This window comes from Rhineura floridana, chromosome 13, assembly GCF_030035675.1.
Source record: "Rhineura floridana isolate rRhiFlo1 chromosome 13, rRhiFlo1.hap2, whole genome shotgun sequence".
Classification (NCBI taxonomy): Eukaryota; Metazoa; Chordata; class Lepidosauria; order Squamata; family Rhineuridae; genus Rhineura; species Rhineura floridana.
In genome coordinates this window covers 28,207,335-28,229,491 of record NC_084492.1, presented here as the reverse complement: position 1 = coordinate 28,229,491, position 22,157 = coordinate 28,207,335, and the positions used below count along the sequence as shown (strand labels likewise).

Genomic DNA, 22,157 nt, shown 5'->3' with positions numbered 1-22,157 from the left:
CAGATACCCCTGCTCTATAATAACTGGCATAGGATCTGCAGGTTTTCTGACAAAATACTTTCTCTGTCCTACCTGAAAATGCCCAGGATATCAAGGTGTACTACTTACCATCTGACAACAAAACAAAACTCAGGAGGGGGACCCTAACTACCCTACAATCATCTTACTTGTAGTCCATTTGGAACCACTTCATTGGCTCTTGTCCTGTGTCTGCAAGACTTGATTTGAACGGTTTATGAATCTCCTTTAGTCAATTCACCAGTGACCTTGAAAGTATCTCCCAGGTGGCTTGATGGCTATGTGGTGTGTGTATTGCAATATGGAACACTTTTTTTATATATATAAAGAGCCCTCAACTTATCGTAAAAGCCATTTACCAGCATAAAACTCACATGGAGAAATACAAACATTTCATAAGGAGGAGTGTGGAAGAGCATTTTCAGTGTATCGATCCCACTCTCTGGGCAGCTGGAAAGCTACTGGAGAGGCTAATACAAAGCAGCCATTATGACAAGATACTTTGGGGGTTTATTGATTAGGCACAGTAACACTAAACAAGCCAAATCAATAAACAGACTGATTATTCTTCGGGGCTGTTACTTCTTGTTGCATAAAACGATACCATTACAGCAAAAGATGTCAAGTCATTGAAACAGATTAGCAGCATGTGACCTGCAACTGGTCTTCAGGTATTCTTGTCTTTCCTCCATGGTGAAGTTTAGGACTCCCCATGTAGGCTTACCTGCTATAGAAACAACAGTCACAGTCCAGAGTACAGGTGCATGGAATCCATTGTTGGCCATGGAATTACCTGGTGAACCTTAACTTTCCACTGCCATGTGAACACCTTGGTTGTGCCTTGGTTCCTCTCTGCTGGGTTCATTGTTTGCTATAGCAATGTTACAAGTGAAGATCCAGGATTGTGCTGGGAAAAAAAAAACCTTCTCAGGTTAATCCCTGTCTTACCAAAATATGAGTGAAACCATAGGTGACTAGCATGTCTTCCATGACCCACTTTGTCCAGACACTGAAGGTAAGAATGTAAGAACATAAGAAGAGTCCTGCTGGATGAGGCCATCTAGTCCAGCATCCTGTTTTCACTGTGGTCAACCAGAGGTATATGGGAAGCTTGCAAACAGAATCTGAGTGCAGCAGTGCTTTCCCCACCTGCTATATCCAGCAACTGCTATCCAGAGACATACTGCCTCCAACAGTGGAGGTAGAATACAGTCATTATGGCTAGTAACCATTAATACCCTTACTCTCCATGAAAAAAGGTCAAAGTAGTATGGCTTCCTTTTATGGTTGCTACACCACTTTTGACTATTTAATTAGCTAACTTATTTGTAAAGTTTATACTTTCACCACATCTGGCTTCAAGGCAGCTGATGACATTTCTGTGAAACAAAATATGATAACAAGTAGCAGTAAAACCACAAAATTACAGCAGCTGAGCCAGAAGTTAAATACTGTGGAGTAACAGGATGTACTTTGCCCAGTGCCTACAAGATAACAAAGATGGTTCCAAGAGAATGTCTAAAGAGGGAGTTCCATAATTTGGGTGCCACCACAGAGATAGCCCTGTCTTTGGTAGCTACCTCTGGCTATGGAGGCAGACAGAGAAGCATCTCTATCAATGGACAGATTCAAGCACAAGAAGACTTCCCTTGGCCAATGCATGGAAGAAGAGGTCGAGGCAAGAGGTGCAAGATTCAGTAGAATAGGGAAAGTATCGGGATCTTAGTTCTTCTGCACCTATCCAGCACCTATCCAGTGCCCTGGACAATCAACCACATGGCAGGGATACACATATGTGCCCATAAATACATAAATATCTGCAGATGGTTCTGGTGTGCATTTCAAAGAGAAAACAGAGGCAACTTCTATAAAGGTAAAGGCTCCCCCAGGCATCAGGAAAATATTTCCATGTCTGCTTCCAAATGGACATAGCTAGTAGAAGTGCAGTATGCATTTCATACTTCAATCTTTGTTCCCGGTGGAGGAAAGTTTTAAGCAGGTTAAGCGATAGCTGTTGGTGCCTTGCAAATCATGAGCCTCTCTTTTCAGAAGGCTGCAGACTTTGCTGCAGGGTTTTGCAATAAAACTTACCAAAGGAGGTATTGAAACTCCCCAAGAAGCTTTCAATAATGTGCTTCTCCCAGTCTTCCCTGCTTTACATTGGCTCAGCAGAAACGAAAATTACAGGTGCAATCAGCAAGTTTGTGACCTCAAAGTGAGTATAACTAGCCAACAAACATGAAAAGTTGATTCAAGGCAGAAAACTCAATTCACTTACCATCAAGATTGCTGCAGTGCTAATTGGTACTTTGGGGGTGGAGGAAAGGATCTGGCCTCTCCATCAGAAATATTCATATGGGGTGATACAGTGTCCTACGTGATAGTCTTCTATTTGAAGGGCAGTCAGAGGACAGTCCTCTATTTGCAAATGGCCCCTTTAGTTCAAATCCAATTTTCAAAATAGTCATAAAAAGAGAGGTCTGCAGGGGCCTTGAAGTTGCTCATCAACAACAGATGGAGAAGGCCCAGGAACACAGGAAACTGTTTTATACTAAATCATACCATCTAGCTCAGTATTGTCTACAACAGGGATGGAGAACCTGTGGTCCTCCAGATATTGTCATACTCCAGCGCCTATCATCCCTGACCACTGGCCATGGTTGCTGGGGCTGATAGGAGTTGGAGTCCAGCAACAGGCCACAGGTCCCCCATCCCACGTCTATACCAACGGTCAGCGGCTATCCAAGGTTTAAGGCAGGTGTCTCTCCTAGCCCTTTTTGGAGGCATCAGGGATTGAAGCTGGGACCTTGTGCATGCAAAGAAGATGCTCTACCACTGAGCTAAGGCCCTTCTCCTAAGGTCATCTAGTCGCAGTATTTCCCACTGTGGCAAGAAGTATTGTTTCTATTTAAATAATAGTAATTATTGTAAATTTTGCATTGATATTTACATATTTTATGCAAGTCTACACCTTCTTTTCTCTCCACCCTCTCTCTCTCTTGGCAATGCATCAGTGCCTATCCCAGACTTATAATCTGCTGTTTCCTCTGATGACTGGTACCATCTTCCTTCTTTTCCTAGGAGTTTTCCCATGGCTGTTGGCAGCTACTGAAGGGCATCCCATAAAAGTGCCGGATGTCCGGAAGGTATTAGGTTTGGAGGGGAGACGGAAATCCAAATGGTGTGTGATTGGACAAGTAAGGACGTCTGGACACAAGGCACGAGATGATAGGAGTTAAACCAAGCAAGATTTTTTTTTTAAAGCATCCTCAAATTTAGGGAGGGATAGAGAAGACTTTGCATGAAGGGGTGGCGGAACTAGTGATATCAGTGAATTCAGTATGGATATCCTGCCCCCAATACAAGCCAAGTCCAACATACACCTCATCTGAAGTTCAAGCCTTGATCAGATTGACCTTGCCACCAGCCACTCTTTCTCCAGCCAGCCCACAAGGGTAATTTTGCTTGAGAAGGGGGAGAAATTGTAAAGGAGGTTTGGCAGGAAGTTCCCTGAACTTTCCCAGAAAATAACTGGAAAGTTGGACCTTTTCCCAAGAATTTTCTGAGAAAACTTGAGGGGAAAAACTGAATTAAATATAAGGTGAGTCAAGGTGGTGGCTGTAAGCTCATTCTTTTGATGAAAGTTACCCCGAGCCCACAGGAAAAGCCAGGACATATTTTTAAATCCAGGGGAGGAACACTTTAACCTGATGCCTCCAAAGGCTTTCTTTTAGATCAGCCTTCCCAATCTGGTGCCCTCCAGATGTTGCTGGACCATGACTCCCATCATCCCTGGACATTGACCATGCTGAAAGATCAACAATATCTGGAGGACCACAGATTAGCCACCCATGCTGTGGTAATATAAGAAGACTGACTTTGCTTCTAGGGAACGCTAATTGCGTACTGTAGCTCAAACACGTCAGATTCTTGACCACTGTTTAGAAAATTGACTTGTTCTTGTACACACAGAAAGTGGCCACCTCTTGTCCAAAACATGAAAATAATGGAGTGTGGTAGTACTCTGTGCAAGCTTTTGCTAAGTAATCGTTATTTATTCACTTGGTCAGATTCACCATTACTGTGCAGGGTGCTTTGGAGATATATACATAGCCTACAAGATGAAGGAGAACCAGATGCAATTCATCATTACACTGTAGCATTTATTCTGTCAGGGTTAAACACATCCAATCAATGAAAGATTTTATCCCTTTACCTCGATAATACATTAAACAAGAAAAAAGTTCATTTGTGGTTAGAATTTAGGCCACAAAGGTCCACATTGGGGGGATGGGAATACTTCTGATATAATTAAGAGCTGACAGCCAATCCATACTGAGGCTATGCTCCAAAGCTAAAAAGCAGTGCTACTATGAACTGCCATATTTGGTGTGCAAAGAAGCTCTACATCAGAACACAGTGTAGTTTGTTTAACTCAGATGGCAGGGCATACACTGATTAAGCGTCCGGCCGATGGTCAGGGGTGATGAAGGGAGTTGTAGTCCCATAATGTCTGGAGGGTCACTGCTTCCCATCCCTGCCTTAGAAGAACCTATGACACATCATGCATGTAGGACTTTTCAAGAATAAGTATTGACAGGGCCGACTCTAAAGGTGGGGCCCTGGCCAAGGGCCCCTGGGGCTACAAGAGCCCCTGCACTCCCCTTCTGCAATCCGCGGCAGGATTGCTGCCGTGGATTGCAGGACAGGAGCTTCCGAGCCACCCGCCATTCCCCTGCTTCGCCTACCTTTCTCTCTGCTTTTTTGCGGCTTATTTGCGGCTGCATGCACTGCGTGCATAGGGTTGTCATCAATCAAGATTGTGGCCGAGGTTTCTTGGTTGATGGCACACATGTGTGCTACACGCGCACATTGCTGCCATCAACCAAGATGGCGGTAGAGGCTTCAGCCCCTTAGGGAAACCTCAGCCACCATCTTGATTGATGGCAACCCTGCCCGCACAGTGCACATAGCCAAAAAAACAGCACAGAGAAAGGTAAGTAGAGCGGGGGAATGGTGGGCGGCTTGGGAGCTTCTGCCCTGCGACCCACAGTACCAACCATGCCCTGAATTGCAGAAGGGGAGTGCAGGGCCCCAGGGCAGGCTGGTGCCCAGGTCAGCCCTGAGTATGGATGTCCACATCAGCTCAAATGGGTCTCCCCCAAGAGTTCCAGTGAAGACCCTGGACAGCTCTGAATGAAGGAACATTCACATTTGCTTCAGCAATAGAAAACCATAGAGTGAGACATAATTAGGGCTTCAGCTCAGTCTGTGGGTGGATAGCTCTGCCTCCACCAGGAAAAGGCTCTAGTCATAAAGGGGGCTTTGCCTGCTTTAGCAACTACTGTTTCCAATGGCAATGGGATGACTATGGCGTCACCTTAATTTCCAGGTCTCAAGCTCTGAGGATAATGGGAACATAAGATGGTGGCAAGATGGGCTTCCTAGATGTTGGGGGTTCTGGGGGAGTGGAGTCATCTAGGGTCAGTGTGAGGGGGTTAATTCCCTCCCCCACTCCATCACCTCCCCAGAGTCTATAGCATTGTCCCCAAACATGGGGAGATTGATCACAATGTGCAAGCTTTCATCTTCACGTGTAAAAACAAGATCCAGTTCCAGAAGGTGGTGATGGTGGACATCTGCTGGTGCCATAAAACTGGCCAAGGAACCAACATTCTCACTTTGCAAGGACTATTCAAGAAGGTTATAGGGTAAATGTGAAAGGTATCTCAGTTTGCATGCTTAATCTCTTCCAGTGTAAGGGGACAAACTGAAAGTGCATTGCCTGACCCATTCCAAAGAGATGCCCAACACTATGCACCCTCCACCCCAAAATGAATATATTGTAAAAGAGTATATATGCACATGATGTGGAGGCCAAGCACAATGGACTTCCCTAATTTACTGTACGTACTTGATGATCTGGTAATTAAATGTTGCAGACTTGATGAGCATTTTTTTACAGAGCTCAAGGCTAATTTAGATGTAACCATCAAAATGTCTTCTTTTCATTTGCTTGCAGATGTATTATACCAGATGGACTCAATGTCATTGCAAATGGCTTCTTCCATCAATGCTTAGCTAACTCCTACATTCACTAGAAAATGAAGATAATTACAGCTACAGGCATACACAACCAAACACACAGCTCCTAATTATTTGCTGAACAATGAGTAAGATGCTTATTGTCTTGTGTGAGTGAGAAAGCCTGGGTTGCCCAGCTCTGAACTTCATGGGGTGTGGGGTGGGAGGGGGGGAGAAGAGATCTTGTGCTTGTGTGTCTGAAAACAAAACTGCTTTGATTTAATTATGGAAATGTGTGTAGAATTAAATACGGTGCCATTTTTCAGGGACTTTATGCATCACTCAAAATCACTAGGTGGGCGGGGAAAAGCCCCCAAAGAGAAGTTCAAATAGGTGGGGTCCATTGGCAGAAGCTGTGGAGCATGCAATAGGGTTTTATATTATTTACATGGCCAAGAAAATCCACTAGGCATGCAGAGCTTCCCCCTGAAGTTTGGGACCAGATTCATGCCTCTTGGCTTTTGGTAGTGCAATCTGCAATATCACAGAAAGAACACTGAAAAGATTACAAGGCACAGAATGTAATTACATGATGCGGTAATATATCCTTGATTGGGGGTAGGAAATATGATGCCCTCTGGATGTTGTCAGGCTCCAACGCCCATCAGTTCCAACCAGCATGGTAAATGGACAGGGATCGGAACTGGAGCCCAGTAATATCCAGAAGACACCACATTGGCTACCCTTGTCCTTAATCATGAAGCAATGCATTTTAAAGCCTTTAACGGTGCAACCCTAGATGTATTTTCTTAGAGATAAGCCCCACTGAGTTCAATAGGGCTTACTCCCAGCAGGAAACTGAGTATTGGGTTACCGCCTTTAAAAGTTTTATCCCGAAAGATATGACAATGGTATGTAGTTGAGCGGATGACTCCTGGGTAAATTCAGTGGACCCTTCAGGCTGTTGAAGTGAAATGGCAGCCATCATGAAATTATCTACTCATAGCGCTATATCAGTTTAAGTGTTGTGCTTTCTTCCTCTATGTGTAATCATTTTAAATACAGTAGGGCCCCGCTTTACGGTGTTCCATTTTACGGCGCTTCGTTCATGCGGCGGTTTTCAATTAGGGAAAGGCCCCGCTCTTACAGCGCTTGTTCCGCTAATACAGCGGGTTTTTTCCATCGCACGCCATTTTGATGTCATTTTCGCGCAATGCAGCCCATTATAGTCTATGGGGCCCCGCTTTATGGTGATTTCTGCTTTACGGTGGGGGCCTGGTCCCTAACCCGCCGTATTAGCAGGGCCCTACTGTAAATGTTTGATAAAAAAACATTTTGGGGCCTTCACAGTAAGAATGTGCATAATATTGGACCAAGGAGGACCACAAAAATGCATTGCCCTGCTAACATTACCAATCTAAACTGTGATGCTAAACCTCTGGTCAGAATAAAAGCAAAGCAACACCATTATATAGGGACATAAGAAGTTGCCTTATTCTGAATCAGATCATTGGTCCTTCTAGGTCAGTATTGTCTACACTGACTGGCAGCTGCTCTCCAGGATTTCAGGCAGGAGTCTTTCCCAGCTTACCTGGAGATGCTGGGGACTGAACCTGGGATCTTCTGCACACAAAGGAGATGCTCTCCCACTAAGCTATGGCTCTTCCCCAAATGGCATTGGTCAAATGCTGGTAGAAGGAGACAAAACCAAACCCAGAAGCATCTTGTCTATTATGATGGAACATAAATAAAAGGTTCATCTTCTCCAAAGAAGATGCTGAATGCAGCAATGAGAGAATCTCCACCATTTCATTCTGAACTGTTTGAGGCAGCCTTTGGGGTGCCTTTCTAGCATGAGGGTAAGGAGTCTGTGGCCCTCCAGTTGTTGTCAGGTTTGGTGCAAGCTGGTGTCCATTGGGTCTGGTAGGACGGAAGACAGGGAGGCCAAGAATAGGTGGAGCCAGAGCCAATGACAGGCAGAGCCAACTAATATTGATTTTCTACCCATCCTCCTCCCCGCTGAGTTCTACAAAGGCAGCACTGAGACTGAGGAGGAGGTGGAAGTTGACAAAGCAACAACAACCCCAGACTGCTTATAAGGAAGGAGGTAGGCAGGTGGAGGCAGACTAAGCTTGGTGGGGCAGCACCCCAGTTACCCTAATGGGCCAGCCTCTACTGGTTCCAATTCCCACCTGCCCCAGTCAGTATGGACAATGGTCAGGAATCATGTGAGTTGTAGTCCTGCAGCACCTGGAGGGTCACAGTTGCCCCACTCCTGTTCTAGAGGGTGTCCCCCAAGACCTTTGGTGACATCAGCTTGGGGGACATCTAGCACATTACAGACACACACGACAGTGAACTCCTTCTCCAAAAGTGTGTAGAGACACACGAAAGAGGGAGGTATCAGCAGAGCTGGGGGAACCCCAAGGGTTTGGAGAAGTACCCCCCAATAAGCAGCCTAATAAGGACTCCACATGCTCCATGGGTACAGTATACTGATTGACTGTTGAGGGGTTGGGGAAACACTAGGAAGCTGGGCCATTGGTGGCAGGGAGACTGGAATAGAGTATTTTTATTTATTTATTACTAGAATTTGTATTTTGCCTTTCCACCAAATGGTGCTCAGGGCAGTTAACAATAATAATACAAATATAATACAATAAAATAGCAATAATAGAAAGACAAGACAGGTAAAGCATCAATACAATCAACAAAAGCACCAGTCAATATCAATCCCCCCCGGGAGATATCAAGTGGTACCCATTTCGATAGGCCCATCTTGGGAAGTGGAGCCAGACAGAGTAATCAAGGCAAGCTGGTCCCTAGCCAAGATTTCCAGGCGGTCATCATCCTCAGGGGGTGGGTCATGGGCAGGAGCAAAAAAATGGACTAAAGCACGGATATCCCATAGCTGGTGTGCCGTCTCGACAGTCACAAGCATGGCCAATAAACCAACAAGTAGGTAGCAGGTGATGCTGAGCTCATAGAGCTTGTGTAGAGGTGGTTGAGAGCTGCCCCACAGCAAGTAGTTGCCCAGGCCAATGGTGCTGAGGGAGATGATGCAGAAATACACGGACTCCAGGAAGTTCCAGTTGTGTTCAAGCACCCAGAAGCAGACAGCGTGGATGAGCATGAAGAGTCCGAGGGTGGCTAGTTCCAGCCCTGTGGCGTGGGCCAGTGCCACGTGGGCCAGTGGGAAGCCCCAGCAGGTGTGGATGTAGTGAACAGGGCAGTGGCTCAGGATGGGCAGCAGGTACTGGAGCAGGCAGGCCAGGAGCACCAAGGTCAGGGGAATGCCCACACAGGAGTACAAGATGCAGAATATTTTGCCCCATGTCGAGAGAGGGACTATGTGCCCGTAACCACAACAGAGCAGTGCTCGCTCTACACCAGTTGGTTTTCTGCCTGCCCTCCAAAAGGACAACCAGGACAGCTTCCCATTGGTCGTGCTGCTGCTACTCTCTACCTGTGGTGGTAAGGACGTTGGTGGCAAAGAAAAGGGCCGAGGTGAACTCTTGCCCAGGCGAGAGATGCTATAGCTCCCTGCGTCAAGGAGGTGCTCCATGAGGCTGGCCAGCTTTTCCTCCGACAGGCAGGTCTAGCGCTCAGCCAGTAGGTGGACACATGTTTTGTGCAAGATGGCCAGCAGGGCTCGCTCGTGTATCCTAGAAGAGTGTCTGGCTGGCTGGCTGGCTGGAATCCTGAACAAGAGCACTGTATATTGCAACATTTTGTTGCAGGTCCCATATATGTGTGTGTGTATTGATTGTTATAGGATTGGGGGGGATCTGCATGATGTCTTTAGGTCCCCTTCTAGCCTGTGGTTTTGAATCTGTATAAATGGAGTTGTAGCAGAGGAACCTACTGTACTGGTCAAGCCAGTCTCTTTGTTAAGTTGATGGACGTTATTCATATGTCTGAAGACTTGGTGAAGAGCAGATGTGTTGCCATAGGAACGAGGGTAGCCCTCCCCCCTCACCTGGTTGGGGCAGGAGGTAGATTTTGTGCTTTAGTCTGATCGGAAGCTTGGAGCTGGAAAAACACAGAGGCTTGCCTCACTCTCTGTGCTGAATCCAAAGCTATGGCTTTGGGAAGTCTCTTCTAGAAGCCTAACAGGGAAGCAAGATTAATGCTGAAAACCCTTCCATCTTGTGCTCAGGTTGTATATATGGGCAAATAAAACCATATATTCTAAAGTCACCACAGTCTCTGCTAACCTTCATTCCAAGGAAACCAAATTCTGAAACGCCTGGAAGTCTCTCACCACTCTGAGATTGGGGTATTTTCAAATACATATCAGGTTTAAAAGACCTGTGGTTATTTACTCCTTTTCTTAAAAAAAAAAACACCTCACAAATTCTCCCCCACCCAAGCTAGCTCATTAGTATAAATGATGGACCCTCGCCTCGGATTTCAAGTCAGCAGTTTTCTTTGCCCCCTTTCCCCAAAGTTATCGCTGGCTATTTTTCACTATAACACAGCGGTGGAGGAAGATTTGATAGCGGGCAAATTGGTCCCAGGAGCAAGGACATGAGATTTGAGAGGAAGGGAGGTGAGATTCTCGGCAGAGTGTAAAAGTCTACTCTTGGATAATCAAGATTAAACCATACATCAGCTGTGCACTCTGAGAGCATTCATTGCACTTTTCTTTAATAGTTTGCCAGCAAAATACTTGTCATCGTGGTGATGGTGCATGGGGAAGGAATGTGCAGAAGCAACAATGAGCTAGGGGGGGGTCCATGAAAACTCCCCCCGTCCTCAAACTCCCTTCTCCCCAAAATCCAAAAGAGGGAAACCACTTCTCTATGTCACATAAAACTTACCCCCTCCCTGCCCAAATGAAAACTCCCCCTCCAAAGTAGATGTTGTCTACTGTATCCCAGCCCCACAGTTTGAGAATTTTCTGGACCATCTTGCCTTAATTGGTTATCTTCCAAAAACAGATTTAAATGTTGGAAATGTAAATCCCTCAGGGCAGTTTTTCTTTTCAACATATGTGGTTGGAAGACCAATACTGGATACTATTTTGCAAACAACTGTATATACTTTGAGTCAATAGCAGGGATAAGGAACCTGTGGCCATCCAGATATTAGCTGGACTACAGCTCCTATCATCCCTGGGCACTGACCATGCTAACTGGGGTGGAGGAGTGCTGGAGTCCTGCAACATCTGGAGAACCACAGGTTCCCCACTCCTAGCTAAAACCTTCATTGAAATATATTATTTAAGAGAATTTATCCAGTATGATGAAATCACTGACTATGGATGTATAAATTGTAGCAATAGCTCAACATCTGCCTATATCTACATGTTTATTGCAGGCTGAATATTGGAAGATCTTTCAACCTCCAGCAATTTGGGGATGGTTACCAAAATATGTGGACTTTCCAGAGAGGGAGAAATTTTAAAAAATAATGCACAGGAAAGGACTGTTATGAACCACTAAAGTTGCAAGAAAATGGTCAAACTTCATAGCCTGTTGGAATCTGCATTACCTTATATTAGCCATAATGTTGTTACTGGATTAAACCCTGCAATCCTATGGTCCCTCGGAGGTCATCCCAGTAGTCACAGGAAGCACCAGCTCTCCCTATCCAAGGGTGGAAAGAGTGGTCGATTCCCAGAGAAGGAGATCTTATGTCAGATGCCTCTTCAAGTTACTACAGACACTTCTGCAGCCCTTGCCCTACTGGCATTGGTAGGGGCAATTAGGGGGCATGCTGAGAGATGGATCCAAAGGATCCATAGCCTTCCCAGCCCCCTAACATGCCCCCCCAAACCAGGTAGGAAACCATACCAGCTCTGGAGTTTGTGTAATGAATTTCCATCCCATTGAGAGGGAAATTGTAAAAGGGGGCGGGGGATCCTGGAAAAGAAAGGAGGGGCATAAGAGTGGTGCTCTGCTCTTCATTTCACCCCGTCAGCATGGCCAGGTGGTTCATCCACCCCTGGCTCTCCTTCCCTTCTCTCCACCCCCGATCGCATCCTACATTTATCTGTTTTGTCTATCTGTTATTTATTTATTTGCTTAAAACCAAGGGCACTGCTGCTCTGAGAATGCCCATCGTCAGTATAAAACATACTGAAATGAATGGCAGCTGCATAGCAACACGAGGTTCCTCTGAGACACCCTGCTCCCCGTGGCTTGGGTCCTTGGTGTTGAATGTCAATTTTGCTCGGGCAGCTAGTGCTTTCAGGAACCTAACCCAGATCAAACTATTTTGGTTGTATCCAGTGTTAGTCTTATTTAGAGTAGGCCCGTTGAATTTGATAGACATGGTTAACTTAGGTTCATTATTTTCAGTGAGTCTGCTCTGAGTAAAAGCTGGATACGCACACACCAGTAAGACAAGAGGTGGCTAGTGCCCATTGAGACTAGTAGGGTGGAAAGCAAGGAGACCAATACTAGGTGGAGTCAGAGCCAATGACAGGCAGAGTCATCTTAATTCTAGTTTTGTCTCCATCCTTCTCTTGGCTCAGTTCTACAAGGGCAACACTGAGACTAAGGAGGAAGAAGCAGCCAGCCAAGGCCACCCTCTGGACTGGTTGTAGGTAAGAAGGCAGGCAGGTGAGGGCCGGGTGAGGGCAGATCGACGTTTGTGGGGCTAATATACCAGCCTCCACAGCATAAGATGACACAGTCGTCCATTTATTCCAAATGAGTTTTACATTTTCCTTTGCACTTTCACACCTCTGAATTTCAAACACCCCTGGCTGCTTTACAAGAGTTTTGGCCATTGTCACAGAGTGGCGGTTGTTCTGGTCTTTAATTCAGACATAATCAGTTTCTGGCTTACTTGAGGATAACAGGGACGGCTCCAATTGGCGCTTCCCCCCCTGCACTTTGCCAGGCATTCTGCAAAGCCTTGTGCCCAGTGCCTCTGGGAACTGCTGCCAGGGAGATGCGACTCTGTGTTGACCCAAATGCAGGCAGAAGCTGAAGACTGCAAGCTTAGCCCACAGCCAGAGCTGTGAATCCAGAAAACATTCCATCCACAAAGTTTAAAAAAGAAAAGAAAAGCTTTCCTAGTGGAAATCTGCAAGCATTTGAAATTGTAAGCAAGGGGAAAATGCAGACACTTAGAGAAGGAGCATGATTTTAAGAATCATTGTACAAAAGCATAAATTTTCATGCTTTTTTAAATCTTATTTTATTTTGCTTGATCTATTTTATGTATTGCACTTTTATTGTATATTTCTTTTGTAATATGCATTAATACTGTTCACTGCTTTGGGGGCCGTTGAGACAAAAAAAGGCATACTCATAAACTGCACCATAAATAAACTATACCACGCAACAAGGTGTAGGTTAGAAATTCTCAAATTTGTAACACTGACACTTCCTAAATCAACATTATTAAATATAAGAAAGATGTTATCCACTTGAATTAGCACAGAAATGAATGTGTGGGGTTGTGTCCACCAGTCCTACCCAGATATCTTTCATATGAGGCTCCAAACAGAGCCTACACATATATAAGTCATATGTGCTATCAGGGTTCCTGTACATATGATGAAAGCCTACACACATACAGGCTGTCCTCCCTGGGTTAGCTGAACATGCAGAGGTCAGGTTCCTCACTCACTCCTCCTCACATTTATTTTGACTAAGGATGGAAGGATCTATCAATTTCAATTCTCTCAGTTTCTCATTGTTCCAATCTTAGATGTAGTTCTCCACATTTTCGCAGCAATTTGTGAATTTTAAAATAAAATTCCTCAAGAAAATTAGTGTGAATTCTCCTCACACACACATTTTTGACTAAACATGTGCATTTTTGCAAGCAATTCCTCACCACATAATGCATTTTTGCATGTTATTTTCACTAATAAATTCATTTTTATGCACACTTTCCCCTAGTAGATGCATTTTTGTGAACTGCATTGCAAAATTCAAATAAGTACGAATTTCAAAGGATGGCCGTGTTTTGGTTCTCATATTGTTTCAGAAAGTGTGAACTTGATAGATTCACCTTTAAATGTGAACTGAATCAAACTTCTCTCCCATCCCTAATTTCGACATAGATGAATGCGTGAGCATTGTGATTTGTTTTCCAATGCTACAATGGTAACCAATTTGAATCAAGAAAGGTTTCCGAACGCCTGCATATATATTGCCCTTCCAACACAAACAGAAGTCTGTCTGAGACCACAGGGAGTACTTTGCTTTGCACACAGCTTTACAGGTGTTTCCAAATCCTCTTTAGGCCCAATCACATCTTTACCTGATGTCATTTATACTGCAGGGTGGGTGTGGCTTGGCCAAAATGGTCCCACAGGCCAATTAAGGGGGCCTGGTGGGCTGGAGGTTCCCTACCACTGTCATAGAGAGTCTTGGACTAGATGGGCCAGTGGTATTTCTCAATGTAAAGGTAACTTTTTCTTCTTGTTTCCAATTAAATATGCCTCAAGAGAACTCGCAATAGATTTTTTTGCTCTCATTCTGAGGCTGATGAATTGCCATATTTAGATTCAGGGTAGACCTCCAGGATAGAGGAGCAGTAGCCTTATGAGATTTATGACTTCTACCCCTGGAATGGCTCACTTGTGTGAATCATCCATGAGATAGGCTTGAAATGCTCATGCACAAACACAAGAGTTTGTTCTGTGGCAGGTAAGGATGGGGGTAAAATTAATTTTAGTTTGCAATTCAAGCTGACTATCAAATTAGCAAATTCTGAAAGAATATGAGAACCAAAATAGCCATTCTTCAAAATTCGCACTTATCTGAACTTTGCAATGCTGTTCCCCAACCAAACAATATTTAGAAAAATGCATATATTAGGGGAAAGTGTGCATATACATGCATACATTCATGAAAATAACAAAATGCATTATATTAGTGGAAATTGCTTGTAAAAATGTGAAGCTTCAAATTCACTTTAATAATGTCTCAGCTGAGCTGCCTACAACCCCACAGGAAGTGAGGTAAACATTGCTGTCTGCACCAAGAAAATGGGGCAGGGGGAGACTAGAACAAAGCCTGAATTTCTAGAAAAAATTGAGTCACCACTGACTATGATTCTCCATGGGCAAAGGGTGGTGTCACTCTAGCCATTGGTAGTTCTATGGTAAAGACAGGAGATGACAACAAAGTCTGTGATTGGTGAGGCTGGAGCCTGTTAAATGTGCATTTGAAAAGGAGATAGGGAGTAGTAAGTGTATGTTTCCTGGTCCAAAAGTGTTCCCTTAATGCAAGTGAAGATATAACAAAGGACTAACAAAATTCCTTGATGCAAGGTGCATATCACAAAGTTTTCCACTTTAGGAATCCACTGTAAAAGCTTGACAACAATAACAAACTTATAAGGCAGGCCCAATATTATCTTCATATCGTAGATGGGAAGCTGAAGCTGAGATGGTGGCCTGCTTACAGACACTTAGGCGAGAATTGACCTGGGGATTTCCTGGTTCATAGCTCAGGCTTAAATACTGCAATACAATTAGGCCTCTAACAATCTAGTCCAGATGGAGTTAGGAAGACATCTATGATGTCTTGTATATCTTTATCGAGAGGTTGATTTTATATATAGATAACTATTGGCTTGGGTAAGTTTAGTGCCCCCTCCAGTCTGGTGATATACATTTACCACCTTTGTCCATCGATCTTCAATCCATAGATTTTTTCCTTTTCTTTTTTCCTTTGACTTTTTTAGGAAGGAAAAAAAAGAATGGATTAGATGGACATAAGTGGAAAAAGATTGAAGGATGGTCCCAAGATCAGTTTGGGTTAAAAAGTGGGTTTCTGTTGAAGGCTATTAACTATTTTAACTAGATCTTTTTCCAATCTCAGGCCTGGACCATCAATGGTCACACACACACAAAGAGGACTTTAAATTAGATAAGTGACACTATGCACATAAGGCTTTGCAAGATCTATGGCTTCATTCAAAAAACTAAAATAATACCTCCCCCTCATGCCATTAAACCTGAGTTACAAGGGTTTGGTGAATTATGTTTCAAAATAACTCCAGTCCAGATTTTTACTTTTGCATTTGGAAAAACAGAATCTCTGCCACAGTCAGATGGGGAAAAGATTACACAGGTCTGACAGTTTAATTCAAACAGAACAGTGAAGCCATTTTTATTTGTGGCATCAGGTTGCAATTTTGTGCCATCCAGTTCAAAATCAATGCTGGCAATAACCTATCTATAGAAAGCAATTTTTGATCTTATGTGGTCCTGATATATATATGTCCCAGTCTGGGAAATGCCCAGTACCTAACAACATGGCATTAGCAAATTAAGATCCAACTTCTCCACCAGCAAAAATGTTTGAAGTCCAAGGAAGCCTTGATACTTTTTCAAAGTAGCTCACCTGAGAAAATTCTATCATGATGATGTGAACATAATTTAGCAAAGTGTAGTTATGACTGATGTCTGAGGCTGGAATCCTGTACATACACTTATCTGGGCATAAGCCCTCTTGAACAAAGCGGATCTTACTTCTAGGTAACAATGCATAGTATTGCACTATCCCATTCTATTAGAGATGGAGAGAGATTCACTTCACTTCACGTTTAAAGACAAACCTACTTAATCTGCACTTTCTGAAACAATATGCAAACTGAAACACAGCCATCCTCCAAAATTTGCACTTTATTGACTTTTGCAATGCAGTTCTCCAGCCAAGTAACGGGTAGAAAAACACATACTAAAGTGTGTACATAAATGCATATAGTAGTGAAAAAACCATGCAAAATGCATTATACTGGTCAAATCTGGCTTGCAAAAATGTGTGTATTAGGCAAAACAGAATAGAAAAAATGAGTTTATTAGAAGAAATTCGCACTAAAGTGATGAATTTTCATGAAGACTTAAGAAAAATAGCAAACTGATGTGGAAAACTGAACTTAAGACTGGAGATGAGAAACTAAAAGAAACTGACATTTTCAGATTTGCCCATTCCTAAACTCTATACACATTTTCTTGGGAGTAAACCCGAAAGTACTTACTTTGGAGTAAGAAGAATTGCATTGCTTGTCTCTTTGAAATCAGTCAGTACACACACACACACAGGAGTAAATTCCATTGAACTCAGTGGAACCTACTTCAAAGTAATTTATGTACTATAATGTATTATAGAGCCTGCCTGGGAGTCCACAGTCTGTGAGTTCAAATCCCCGCTCATGTCTCCTGGGTGTAATGGGCCAGCTAAAGATCACCCCCACAGTGAGTGGCTCAGAGGTTACGTGCCCTGCCACTTGTGCAGCCATGGGCAAGCTGTATAGTCCCAAGGAGCCCAGTTGCCCTCCAGCAGGCAGTTGCGGACAAGGAAGTGGCTGGCTTGTGCAGCTGTGGCAAGCTGAGCAGGCCCTAGCCAGCTGGGACTAGCCTAAGAGGGAGGCAATAGTAAACCCCCTCCAAATACCGCTTACCATGAAAATCATATTCATAGCATAGCCATAAGTCGGGATCGACTTGAAGGCAGTCCATTTCTATCCCATTGTTCCTCCAATGACCTCAGGACAGCACAAAAGTTTATGTCACTCCTTCCTTCTCTGTTTGCACTGTTTGTTTATTAAATGTATATAGCCAAAGGCTGTTACAAAAGCAAAACATAAAACATAACTATACACAAGACTAAAATAAAACAAGCAATAATTTGCTAATAAATTCAATTACAGCTATTAGCACATTTGACTCTAAGTTTCTTTGCTGCCAAGGCAAACTCCTTCCTTCTCATAACAACCAGTGGGATAAGCCAGTTACTACCTCTAAGATCAGCCTAGGAACTTGATAAATGAGCAGGGATTTGAACTCGGATTTCCCTGGTCCTAGCTCAACATCCTTTCCCATCCTGATGTTTTGTACTACAACTCCTTTCAGTCCCAGCCAATAGCCAGGGAGGATGGGAGTTGTAGTCCAGCAATATCTGGACAGCCCCATGTTGGGGAATCCTGGTTTAACCTCTTTACCATACTGGCTACAATTGCAAAAATGCTTGTAGCCTCCGGAGAAGATAGGAATTAAAATGCATTCAGCAGCTTTTAGTGAAACAAACTGAGTTTGGAACTGGATTTGATATGTGAGTATTGCTTGAAAGACTGGCTGTATTTTGAATTCTTTTAAAAATATTTATCTTTTTATTGAGAAGTTTTGATAAAGAGAAACAAAAGTAGAGCACATGCAAATCAGTCAAATAAAGGCATGACATCTTAAGTCAATATTGACTTGATAGGTTTTATTTGGGCTCAGTTGTAGGTTGGTACATGATTATTATATTAAAGATAGTTGATTAGAATAGACTTAATAATATAAGATCAACCTTGTTGAGATGATAACTTTGTTTTGGGCTGTGTCTCCATTTTGCAGGGCTTTGTTGGGGTAGATTTACTTCTGAGTAAAACATCATAGATATTCTCTCTCCTCCCTTGGGATTTTTCCCTAAAGATTTTATGTACTTTTACAAACTTTTAGATTTCCCCCGAGACTGCTGATACAACCCTCTTTAGCATTGTTTGGTGATACGAGCAACAGCACTCACCTCTGAATGTTAGAAATAAATGATAGACAAAGCCATACATTTCAAGGCCACGATCAACCCACCAAGCCCATTAACTTAAAGAAAGAAAATGAGTGATGAATATCCTGGAGCTGAAGTGGGTCCACCCCTTCTATTTATACACAGTTGCTGAGACAGTAACATGCGTTTCCCATCAAACCAGAATGTGTATGTTCCCTCCAATCACACAGAAGGAACATGAGCCCCCACTTGGCAATCACAGCAAATCTAAGATGTATTCTGCAACATGCTCTTGACACCACAATGCTGCACTTGTAGTGGATGTATTCTGCTTTATTAGTTGTTCTGCGATGCTCCCCCAATACTACCATGATTACAGTCTGGAGCAGCTACAGCACAACAAAAGTGGGACAAAGAAAAATCCAGGGCATTTGTGGTATGAAAAGTTACAGGATTTCAACAGGAAGTTAGAAGATATGCACGGGTTGGAAATGAAGCCGCATGACTGTCCCAAAACTTTTACAGGTGCCAATAGTGGTGAAAGTGGGGTCACATATGTGTGCCCCAATAACATCATGAGCACAAATCATGGATGCACAATAAAAAGGACAGCTGGAGGCCCCCCTAGACAGAGACCCAAATAACTGCTGGCTTTCTTATTTTCAAAGAGAAAACAGCCATTGCTTCCTTGTCCTGGCAGCCCTTGTGGCAACCTGGAGTTTGTTTTGCACCTAGCGTGATCTAACTTAATTTAAGTTCTGCACAAGGCCTCCCGCACTCCATTGTAAGTGCGTTACAAACTGAAGCTGTGGGTTGCGAGGATGACAAAGTATGAATGTATTGGGTTATATTCAACTAAATCCCACTCAGAGGAGACCCACCGAAATTAATGAAACTAAGTTAGTTACATCCATTAATTTCAACAGGCAGGTCTACTCTGAGTAGGTCTAGTGTTGAATACCACCCCTTGTAAATTGTTCAGGAATTTTTGTTTTAGCAGGAAGCAAAATACACATTTTATAAACCGAAATCTAAAATAGAAATATTGTATATGAAGTATTCTTGCAATACTTTTCTTTCAAAAGAAAACAAAAGGTTTTAGTTATAAAATGTTTTTAAAAGGTGGCTTATGGAGCTTTGCCACCAGGGCCAGCTTTTCATCTCTCTGTCCCTTTTGTTGTTGTTCTTTTGGTTTTAACTTGAGTCAGAAGAAATGTACTGCGGAACCTGAAATTTTCCTCACTCCTTTGCAACGCATCAGTTGGATCCAATAAATCCAAAATAACAGTAGGGTCCATGGTGGCTGGTGCCCATTGGACTGTTAGGGCAGCAAACAAAAAGGTCAACAGTAGGTGGAGCCAGAGCCAATGCCGGCACAGCCAACTAACTCTAGTTCCCCCCCCCCCATCCTCGTCCCTGCTGAATTCTGCAAGGAGAAGGAAGCTGACAACCAGAACTGCCTCCTGGACTGGTTGTAAGTAAGAAGGCAGGTAGGTGGGAGCTGGCTGAGGGCAGACTGAGGTTGGCAGGGCAGGGTCCCTTTTGCCCTAATGGACCAGCCTCCACTGTGTAGGGTAATAATAAAAAAATCCTGCTATAGCTTTGGTGTTGGTTGTTTTTCACCCCAACCAGACTAACACCTGCAATTTTTGTTCATTAAATAAATAAGTAAAAAAAAGTATGTCTCTCTGTGCGTGTCTCTCTCTGTGTGCTGAAGTCAAAAGATCCTTTGTGCTGTGGAATACACCACTGATTTCATGTGTGACTCTTCCGAACTCTTCCCACAACATTGCCGTAGGTATGAATTTAGACCACAGCATCCTATTGGGCACCACTCTCTCCCATACACACCTTGCAACTTGGATGTAAAGAGTTTGGCTCAGTTACATCAGTGATAACCTGAGCCCTTAGTCGAATGCATCCAGTCCTGCAGATTGACATAGCTGTAGGAACTGACAAAACTGAGCTCCCGACTATTTGCCTTTCACATTACATTGCATGTGCCTAGGCTGTTTCACACAGATATACATATTCATCACTTGATGACTGTAATGTCAGACAAGACAGACTTGCATGCACGTGTGAACCAGCCTCTGCACCAGGGATGGGGAACCTATGGCCCTCCAGATGTTATTGGACTCCAGTTCCCATCAGGCTCAGGCAGCATGGCCAACGGTCAGGGATGATGGATAGACAACAAATGGATAGAGGACCAAAGGTTCAGCATCCCTGCCCTACGCACTCACTCTATCTCTTCTTCATTTACCTAAATTGTACCTGACCGGCACTTTTCTTTTGCACATCTGATGAGCTTTCCCCACTTCCCTATTTCCTCCTTTCTTTAACATACCCACACTGCATTTGGGCAATATCCCTAGTGACATAACACACCAATATGATTATCTAGGAACCTTGTAAGAGCTCGTGATAACTGCATATCAACTCCAAAATCGTCCCTCCACCTCTCTGTTGCATACTTTAAGGAAGACCCCCTTCTCCATTTTAAACTTATCGCCTTGCACACTCTTTGCTCCCTCACCCATCCTTTGCACATCTCTAGTCTTAACCTGGACCTCCTTGGTGTCCCACCAGCCTGGCCTAACCCTGCCTGTTCTAAAACACACCAAGGAAGAAAAACGGGCCTATCCAGACCTAGATTGCAGTGCTTCATTTGAACCTGGGTTCATCAGGGCTCCACTTTAGAACCCTCCAGGGGCAGCCCTAGAACAGGTGAAATTAAGAGGGAGTTCTGAGCATGTGCAGAGTGTTCTTTTCCTTCACCGGTTGTTAATCGCAGCCAGCCTCTCCACATTTGGGATCACAAAACAATCTTCTCTAAGCAATGGCTTCTACAGTGGGCAGGATCTCTCTTGTTAGGGAGGAAGCCACTGCTGTCCATCTGTCTCACTCTCTGCAAGCCCCCAGCTTCCTCCTAAGCTCCCACACCTGATGCTGTCCTGCCCCCCCCATCCCAGGACCTTCCACGCCTCCCAGATCCCATGTTTTCTTCCTCCTCTTCCTTCAGCTGATGCCACCCCGGGGTGGGGCGGCGCTTTCTTCCTGTTAAGACCCTACCGGGGACGATCGTTGCCCCATCCGTGGGAGGTAAGTAGTTTTACAAGCACCCAGGTCCGTCCCCTTCGCTCTTTGCCCGTGCGCCCGGGGTCCGGATGCCCCTGCCCTACAGCAGGCACGCGGGGGGGGCGACATCGCCTGCGCTCTCGTGTCCCTCTCCAGCAGCTGGGTCCCTCTACGGGTGCGTGCTCCCCATTCCCTTCCTTTCCTCCTTACCTGCGGCAACTGAGTGAGGGGCAGCGTTCGCTCGGGGGTGAGGGGAAGCCCCCTCTTCCGCCAGACTTTTGCCAAAGCGCGGGCACCGCCAGCCTCAGCCGCCGCCGCCGCCGCGCTTCCCCTCTCGCTCTTTCTCTCCACCTGCTTCTGACCACCTAATCACCAACAAGCCTCCTCCTGCGGGGGGGGGCAAGAGACGGACTGGCCGGGGATTGGCGATTGGCGAGCGCGCCCGCCTCTCATTGGCCCGCGGGCGGCGCCAGGGCTGGGCGTGGCCGGCGCTGACGCCAGGCTCGGGTTGGTGGGGAAAGGCGGGGTGGGCGCGCTGCGCCGCGCCTTTTGTGTGCTCCAGCGGCG

General features: G+C 44.6%; 1 protein-coding gene across 4 annotated transcripts; it reads right to left on the bottom strand.

Moving 5' to 3' along the window:
• Window positions 1-818: 818 nt before the first annotated feature.
• On the bottom strand, window positions 819-21,932 carry LOC133369153 (potassium channel subfamily K member 1-like). Of its 4 annotated transcripts, none has more exons than XR_009758831.1 (2): window positions 21,801-21,932; window positions 819-925 (listed from the first exon to the last, which is right to left on the bottom strand). XR_009758831.1 is itself a non-coding variant. In XM_061594096.1 (2 exons), the coding sequence occupies exon 2, from the start codon at window positions 9,605-9,607 to the stop codon at window positions 8,792-8,794; it is 816 nt and encodes a 271-aa protein (XP_061450080.1). In that variant the 5' UTR covers window positions 9,608-10,151; window positions 21,801-21,932; the 3' UTR covers window positions 8,674-8,791. The 4 variants fall into 4 exon arrangements, 3 of the variants coding, with proteins under 3 accessions (XP_061450080.1, XP_061450082.1, XP_061450081.1); XM_061594096.1 differs by lacking the exon at window positions 819-925 and adding an exon at window positions 8,674-10,151; XM_061594098.1 differs by lacking the exon at window positions 819-925 and adding an exon at window positions 8,674-10,074.
• Between the last annotated feature and the right edge of the window lie 225 nt (window positions 21,933-22,157).

Bases quoted from the DNA above. Each gene is read 5' to 3' on its own strand.
- LOC133369153 (XM_061594096.1), bottom strand. From the start codon at position 9,607: ATGGAGCACCTCCTTGACGCAGGGAGCTATAGCATCTCTCGCCTGGGC.